General features: G+C 52.7%; 2 protein-coding genes across 2 annotated transcripts; one reads left to right on the top strand and one right to left on the bottom strand.

Annotated features, from left to right (window-relative positions):
• Positions 1-632: 632 nt before the first annotated feature.
• On the bottom strand, positions 633-2,150 carry PFICI_07314 (uncharacterized protein; the record flags this gene model as incomplete). Its single annotated transcript, XM_007835895.1, has 1 exon — positions 633-2,150. The coding sequence occupies one exon, from the start codon at positions 2,148-2,150 to the stop codon at positions 633-635; it is 1,518 nt and encodes a 505-aa protein (XP_007834086.1).
• A 938-nt stretch (positions 2,151-3,088) lies between these two features.
• PFICI_07313 (uncharacterized protein) lies at positions 3,089-8,320 on the top strand (the record flags this gene model as incomplete). Its single annotated transcript, XM_007835894.1, has 2 exons — positions 3,089-3,270; positions 3,352-8,320. 2 exons carry the CDS (start codon positions 3,089-3,091, stop codon positions 8,318-8,320), a joined length of 5,151 nt encoding a protein of 1,716 aa, XP_007834085.1.
• Between the last annotated feature and the right edge of the window lie 130 nt (positions 8,321-8,450).

The following is an 8,450-nucleotide window of genomic DNA, read 5'->3' as shown; positions in this document are numbered from 1 at the left end:
GAGAGAGAGAGAGAGAGAGAGAGCAAAATCCAAGGAGGTCGAAAATGGGTAGCCTCAGCCGGCCTGTTGGCTGAGTTCTCCTTGACGCATATGGGGCATAATGGAAGAACCATATTGCCAAACAACCGAGTTTCGAGAGAGATAAGCACTCGGCGTACAAGATTGAGGGCGCGTGAGAGTACGAGCAAGGTGTGGAGAAGTTCGTGGTCCGGCCGGTATTACATGTTGGATATAACTTCCCGGACGCGATGTTGTAGATTAGCCTTTGTCTACTGGTTCACTCCCTTCACATGCGATCCGTCATGCCTCACTCCGAAGCATCTCCCTCCACAGTCTTGTGGTAGAATCAGGTGAAGAGGGCGGCCGTCTGACGACTTACAGGCCCATACGCATATTTCACATGATTTCGTTTGCTGATAAGTTTTTGGGTTGTTTCTGTTCATGGACACAATGTAAATCTTGTGAATGCATTATATAAGATGGCAGAATCTACATAGCATTAATGGAGTATAGACTCATGGGTTCAATATCAGACAACCCGCCACAAATCTGAAGCTTGACAAACCAGGTAAGGATGTTTGTCGCCTCTCTTTTCGGTTGCTTTCTTCTGCGCCCTATGCGCTTGGTTCGGCTTAGGCCATACTCTTGGCCAGATTCCAAAAATTCTCCATCTTGACCCTCGCCAAGAAACTTCGTGCGTCCTGCTCCGTCTCACACACCCTGCTTGAGAATTTCGAGAAAGCTTGGGCCTTGACTTCTCCAGCGAAGACAAGCCTCGCCTCGTTGGCCGATAGATCTTTCAGATTGCCCTCAGCATCTGTAGCCTTTAGCCACTCCTTGAGTTCGTGGGTTGTTTCTTTGTGTTTGTCTGGCGCGTTTTGGGTAAAGTCGATACGATCCTCTACAAGCTTACGATATTTTCTTGCTCCATATGGGCCTGCCTCGCAGATGCATAGACAAAACTTGGGACATAATATGAGAGCTCCCGTACAGCCCAACTGCTCCGCGTTCTTGGAAAGTTTCCAGCGTATGCTTCCATTGGACAGATTATTGATCTTGTATACGAGTAAATGCACCTCGCGGGCAACATCTTTCTCCTGATTTCGGGCAAGTTTCTCGACCTTTTCTTCTTTGCTGAGTTTTCTTTCCTCGTTCTCCTGAAGGTGTTTGTCTCTTCTTTCGTTGATTTCGCGCCTCACGCGATTTTCAGCTGCAGAAGGGTCCAGAATCGCCTCGTCGCCAAGGACTTTGAACATGTTGTTCAGCGTGACCTTGTTTGGCTGGGGAGGAAGTAGGCCGAGCCGCTGTTTGGCACGTTCCTCAGCCATGACTGCCGCACGGCGCAAGCGTCGCACACGCTTCTGCTCCTTGGCAGTCAAATACATGGGTTTTACGCTCAGTTGTTTTGCGCTGTCCGGGTCAATCGGGACGGGATGTTGAATGAGAGCGTGTATCTCATCCATGTTGATCAAATCGTAATTGTTGTCCTTGACAAAACCCTCGTCGTACCACTCAACCTCGGGCGGGGCATCCACCATAAAATTCTTCTGCACATCGGCATCTTCGTCGGCAGCCTTCTGTGTACTCGCAGCAATCTTCTTCTTCAGCTCTTCGAGTTTCTCCTGTCGACGGATGGCGTTGGCCTGCGCTATGTATTTGCCGGGATCATTGAACTGCAGCTGTCTTGGTTGTCGGGGGGCTGGACCTTGGATAGTGGGATCATAGTAGGGGTTTGCCTTGACATCCTCGGGGGGCGGGCCAGAGAGGTCGAGCTGCTTTCGTTTCGGCTGTGTAGATGGCTTGGCGCCATCATTTCGGTTCTGCGATGACCTGTGCTGTTGCGAATGGCTTGACCTGTTGTTTGACCTAGATGAACCGCCAATGTCGCCAAGGAGGGCTGGGTGGAGTGGGACATTGAGACCAGAGGTAGCCTTGGCTGGAACTTGTGCCGGACCCGTACCTGGGGGTGGATTCGGAGCAAGACCAGGACCTGGGACAGCGCCGGCTGGGCCTCTGGTCGAACTTGTATTGATGGCTGCGGCGACTCGGGCCTTCAGGGCGGCGAGCCTCTCTGCCGCACTCTCGCTACCTTTGGAAACGCGCGCGGAGGCATTCTGGGGGCCCAGCGCAGGTGAGCCGTGGCGGTCCATTATCGAGAAGCAACGAGATGGTGACCAGACTGATAAGTCGGATGATCACAGCTTGAGGAAGACGGCGATGCGGCACGGGTTTCTTTGGGTACGTTGAGCCAAAATACAGGCTTCGTTTGGAGCGAGGCTGTCGAGAACGACTAAGTTTGTTCGTGGAGGTGGGACGCGATGGGAGAACAATGGCAAGACAGCTCTCTTGGCCTACGGACAATGCCCTCGGAGTGGGCACGATGCAAGGCAGCAGATTGCGCGCGCCTGTGAGAAAGATGGAACCCGCGCCTGATGTCGATCAAGTGGTGCTGCAAAAATACAGAAATATGGATGGGTGAACAGCTTGGATGGTTGATGTCAAGGTGAGCTAGATTTGGTTAAACAGCCTAGGTACGATATTTACTAACATGAATTGCAGAGCGCAGGGGAGCCTACTACCTACATACCTACCCATTACCTGCCCGAGCTGCAACATGGCAGCCACACAGACACTACGGAATACGCACTAGGTACCTTACCTACATTCCTACATCACAGATAGCGGGCACTTAGTTACTAGGCAGACCCCATGGTTTTCTGCCGCTTTTGACCGCTAAAGTTTTTCTTTGGCTTTGCAGCTCTCAAACTTCACCAGTCTCGCTTTTTTGCACCCCACTTTGCTGAATAGAGCCGGATGTTAAGGGAATGCGCCCGTGAACTTTTTCCCCCCCCCCCATTCCCTTCTCTTTCCAGTCCCGCGCTGCATACACGCTTCAAGTTCTTGCGATAGGGAGGGGCATGCAACACTGAGCAGTCTAGGCCACTTGCCGGCCTGAGGGTAGAGAAAAGTCACCGAGTGCTAGAGCACCATTGTTTCGCAGCGTCCGTGGCGACGACCTGACGTTTCGCCCTCTGAACCTGGGTGTTCTGCGACCTCCCAACTTTCGCGGTCGCCAAACACCTTCACCATGAATATCTCCCAGCCTGTCTCGTCTGTCATTGACAGCGTCGATTTTGACTTTTTGACGCCCGCCGAGATCAAGAATATTTCTGTCAAGAGGATCGAGAATCCCACCACCTTTGACAGTCTTCTGAATCCCACCCCAGGTGGTCTATATGATCCTGCCCTTGGAGCTTGGGGTGACTCTCTGTAAGCTATACCGAGGCCCAACAGACCCAAGAAAACACATTACCCATCTGTTCAGCTTTCTAATGCGCCACGATTCTGCAGTTGTACAACATGTAACCTCAACCAATCGAGCTGTCCAGGCCATGCCGGTCACATTGATCTGCCCGTACCCGTGTATCATCCAGTCTTTATGGATCAGGTCATGAGACTGCTGAGAGCTCAGTGTGCCTATTGCAACCGATTCCGCATGCGACCCGCCGACCTGGCGCTCTACAGGTGCAAACTGCGCCTGCTCCAGTTCGGTTTACTCGACGAGGCCATCCTCGTGGAAGAAATAACACCCAAGACCAAAAATATCGAGGGCGTTGATCAAGTCGATGCAGACGATGATGTCGAAGATGCCACCCATATGACGCTTCTGCGGGAGAAGTATACGGAACAGGCCATCAGGAGGCATAAGCTGAGCACTGCAGAGATCAGAAAAGGAAAGCATGAGGGTGCTTACGAGGCGAGGAGAGAGCTGATCAAGGCTTTCTTGAAGGATATGACCAAGGGAAGAAACTGCCAGACTTGCAAAGGTATCTCACCCAATTACCGCAAAGACCGCTTCGTCAAGATCTTTGAGAAGACCCTGTCTTCGAAAGATGCCGCCAAGATGGCTCAGGGCAGCTTTAAACGTAGCAATGCCCTGGCTATGAGGCAGCAAGCCAAGGCTGCACCAAAGAAAAAAACACTCGAAACAGATGAGGGTGTTGCCGACGTTGAGTCGGCGCCGGAAGAGGACGATGTCGGCTTCGAGGAGGAAGAGGAGGAAGAGTCAGACGAGGGAGATGGTGAGGAGTTGGACGAGAACGGCGATGTGGTCATGGCCGATGCTGCCCTCAAGGCACCAAAGCCAAAGAAGAATGGCGTTCTGCCACATCGTTATGTCAGCACGAGCGAAGTCCTAGCTCGTCTCGAGCTCCTCTTCGAGAAGGAGCAGGATATGGTCGCCTTGCTGTATAACTCCAGGCCGCAAACCAAGTCTTCCAAGACCATCTCGCCCGCCTCCTTTTTCCTGCAAACCATCATGGTCCCGCCGAATAAGTTCCGCCCTGAGGCTCGACAGGGCGATGGTGGCATTGCCGAGGCTCAACAAAACTCCTTGTACAAACAGATTCTTAATGCATCTGCCAAAGTTGCTCAAATACATCGCGAGATTGCTGCAGCCGCAAAAGCAGGCGCAGATTTCGAGGGCCGCAACAGGAATTTTTCAGAATTGCACGAGGCCTGTGTGGCGCTACAAGACTGCGTCAACTCACTGATCGACAAGGACCGGAACCCGGTTCGTGGCGCCGCTGGCAAGCGCAATGAGGACGGTATCAAGCAGAAATTGGAAAAGAAGGAAGGTCTTTTCAGAAAGAATATGATGGGAAAGCGTGTCAACTATGCTGCCCGAAGTGTCATTTCACCAGATCCAAACATTGAGACTAGTGAGATTGGTGTGCCTCCAGTCTTCGCCAAGAAGCTCACCTATCCCGAGCCTGTGACAAGCCACAACTTCAGAGAAATGCAGCAGGCTGTCATCAATGGCCCCGACAAGTGGCCAGGAGCGGCCGCGATCGAGAACGAGAATGGCCAAATCATCAACCTGAAGAAGAAGACGCAGGAAGACCGTGTCGCTTTGGCGAACCAACTCCTTGCCCCAACGACGCACAATCAGATTGGCATGAGAGGCAAGAAGGTCCACCGCCATCTCGGCAATGGTGACGTTGTCCTAATGAACCGTCAACCCACTCTGCACAAGCCGTCCATCATGGGACACCGTGTTCGCGTTCTTCCAGGCGAAAAAACCATTCGTATGCACTATGCGAACTGTAACACGTACAATGCCGACTTTGATGGTGATGAAATGAATATGCACTTTCCCCAAAACGAGCTCGCCAGAGCTGAGGCTATGCGACTAGCCGACACCGACCACCAATACCTCTCCGGTACGGCAGGCGAGCCTCTCCGTGGTTTGATTCAAGACCATCTCTCAGTTTCGGTAGCACTTTGCAACAAGGACACCCTATTTGACAAGGGAGCTTATCAGCAGCTTGTTTACAATGCTCTTCGTCCGGAACACGGCCATATCACATCGGACAGGCTTGAGCTCGTGCCACCCGCCATCATTAAACCCGTGCGGCGATGGACGGGCAAACAGGTCATCACTACCATTCTCAAGAACATCAAGCCTATCGGATTTGGTGACTTGTGGCTCACGGGCAAAACAAAGGTTCCAGCAGACCGATGGGGCAACAAATCAGAAGAGGGGTCTGTCTTGTTCGTGGATGGAGAATTTATTCACGGCATTCTAGATAAGGCACATCTCGGACCAAGCGGTGGTGGTTTCATCCATTCTATTCACGAGACTTGGGGCCCGGAAACGGCAGCCAAACTTTTGAGCTGCATGGGCCGACTCTTGACCCGGTATCTCAACATGCGTGCATTCACCTGCGGCATGGATGACTTGCGACTTACACAGGTCGGTGAGGAAAATCGGAAGAAGCAGCTAGAAGCAGCATCCAAGGCTGGCTTGGAGACGGCCCTCAAATTTGTGAGCTTGGACAAGCAAGGTGACATTGATGAGCGTGACCCGGTGCTCTTGGAGCGTCTCGAAGCTGTTATGCGAAATGACAGCCAGCAGGAAAACTTCGACGCGTTGCTCAATGCCGCATGCTCGGTTGTATCCAGTGGCGTCACCAAGGCATGCCTGCCAAATGGCCTCGAGAAGCACTTCCCCAAAAATCAAATGCAGTCGATGACTATTTCTGGTGCAAAGGGTAGTGGTGTCAATGCCAACCTTATTTCCTGCAATCTCGGTCAGCAAGTTTTGGAGGGTCGTCGAGTACCTGTGATGGTCAGTGGAAAAACGCTGCCCTGCTTCCGGCCATTTGATACCAACGTCCGTGCGGGTGGCTATATCGTCAACCGTTTCTTGACTGGTATCAGGCCGCAGGAGTACTACTTCCATCACATGGCCGGCCGCGAAGGTTTGATCGATACAGCTGTCAAGACGTCGAGATCCGGTTATCTCCAGCGATGTTTGATCAAGGGTATGGAAGGTCTCAAGGTATCCTATGATACCTCGGTCAGAGATTCTGACGGATCCATCGTTCAGTTCTTGTACGGAGAGGATGGTCTGGACATTACCAAGCAGAGATACCTCCACGACTTCGGTTTTGTGCTCAAAAATCGGGCTTCCGAGGTTGCACAGCTGTCCATCGATGAGCGAGGCTGGGATCAGGACATTTTTGCCTCCAAGGACTATGCGCAAAAGTATATGAAGAAGGCCCTCAAGGAGTCCAAAGCAAATGATGCCCATGCGCGCGACCCCATCACAGCCGAGATGAACCCCAACCGTAATGCCTTTGCAACGTCGGAGAAGTTCTACGAAAAGGTTACCGAGTACATCAAGGAGAACAAGGACGGGTTGCTCAAGGAAAAGGGAGACAAGAACAAATCAACCGACCTCATCGCCCGCAAGTATGCCGAAATCCTACTGCACACAAAGTACCTCGCCTCGCTGGCGGAACCCGGCGAGGCTGTCGGCATTGTTGCCGGACAGTCTGTGGGAGAGCCATCCACACAGATGACGTTGAACACTTTCCACTTGGCTGGTCACTCGGCAAAGAACGTCACGCTAGGTATCCCTCGTCTGCGAGAAATCTTGATGACAGCCAGTGACCACATCTCCACCCCTGCCATGACCCTGATTGCCAATGCCGAGCTGGGCACTGAAAAGCTCGAACGCTTTGCCAAGGCAATCAGCGAGTTGCCACTCTCCCACGTCACGGACAAAGTGACGGTCAAGGAAAGGGTTGGCAAGGGTGCCGGCTACCGCTTAGCCAAGACCTTTGACATACGTCTGGAGTTCTTCGACTCGACTGATTACACCGATACCTATGGTATCAAGAAGTCCGACGTGCTCAATGTCGTGTCGACCAAGTTCTTGGACAGGCTCGAGAAACAGATCAAGAAGGAGATCAAGGCCAGAGGCGACAAAGACAACGGTGCTGTTCCCGAAGTAGGTGCCAAGGCTGGCAATGTGGAGATGGCTGCCCCCGATGCCGAGAGGGTACGCGATGAGGATGATGATGACGACGATGAGGGAGACGACGACGCCACCAATGCCAAACAGAGGGCCAACCGTGCCGAAGCCGTGTCCTACGGTCCCAACGACGACGACGACGACGAAATCCAGCAACAGATGGAGCGGGAGGCTTCTCCAGACATCGATGACGAACTTCCCGACGATGAGGGTTTCGGCGGCAGTCCGGAGCCCGAGAGCGAGGATGAGGAGGGCACCGACAAGGCAAACAAGGCCACAGTCAACAAGACTCGGGAGGCGGACGTCATGGAGAGAGTCAAGTCAGTCTCGCGATTCGAATGCGACGAGGTGCGAGGCGGCTGGTGTGACTTCTCTCTCGAGTTTGATGCCAGCATACCCAAAGTGTTGATGCTGAATGTGGTGCAAGACGCGATACGAAAAACCCTGGTGCAGAAGATTGAAGGCATTCGTGACTGCACCTTTGTGGAGGAGGAGACGGTCAAGGATGTGCGCACCGGCGAGACGAGCAAGATCCCAGTGATCCACACCAACGGCGTCAACCTGGTGGCGATGCAGAGCTATGGAGACTTTATCAATCCCAACAAGACTCAGACCAACGACATTGCTGCCGTCCTGCGAACATACGGAGTTGAGGCGGCGCGGAATAACATCATCCAGGAGTTGAGCAACGTCTTCGGTGGTCACGGCATCAGTGTCGACAATCGCCACCTGAACTTGATTGGCGACTACATGACGAGGAACGGCGGATTTTCACCCTTCAACCGTAACGGACTCAAGGGCAACGTCAGCCCGTTTACCAAGATGAGTTTCGAGACGACCCTGGCGTTCCTCAAGGACGCGGTGCTCGATGGCGATTGGGATGATCTCACAACGCCAAGTGGTCGTATCGTGATGGGAAGACTCGGCAAGGTCGGAACGGGAGCCTTTGACGTTTTGACAAGAGTGCACCCCAAGAATGGCAAGAATCAGTGGGTATGATATCGGCGATAGGAGATGGAATTCTTTTCTCTTTTCTTTTCGCAGACAGGGTTTGAGCAACCGAAGAAGGAGACAAAAAGAAAAGAAAAAAAAAGGGCGGGGGAAGAGAAACCAGGGGAGGGCCGAGAAA

This window comes from Pestalotiopsis fici (genome assembly GCF_000516985.1).
Source record: "Pestalotiopsis fici W106-1 unplaced genomic scaffold PFICI_Scf_4, whole genome shotgun sequence".
In the NCBI taxonomy this organism is placed as follows: domain Eukaryota; kingdom Fungi; phylum Ascomycota; class Sordariomycetes; order Amphisphaeriales; family Sporocadaceae; genus Pestalotiopsis; species Pestalotiopsis fici.
This window is presented reverse-complemented; position numbering and strand designations above follow the sequence as displayed.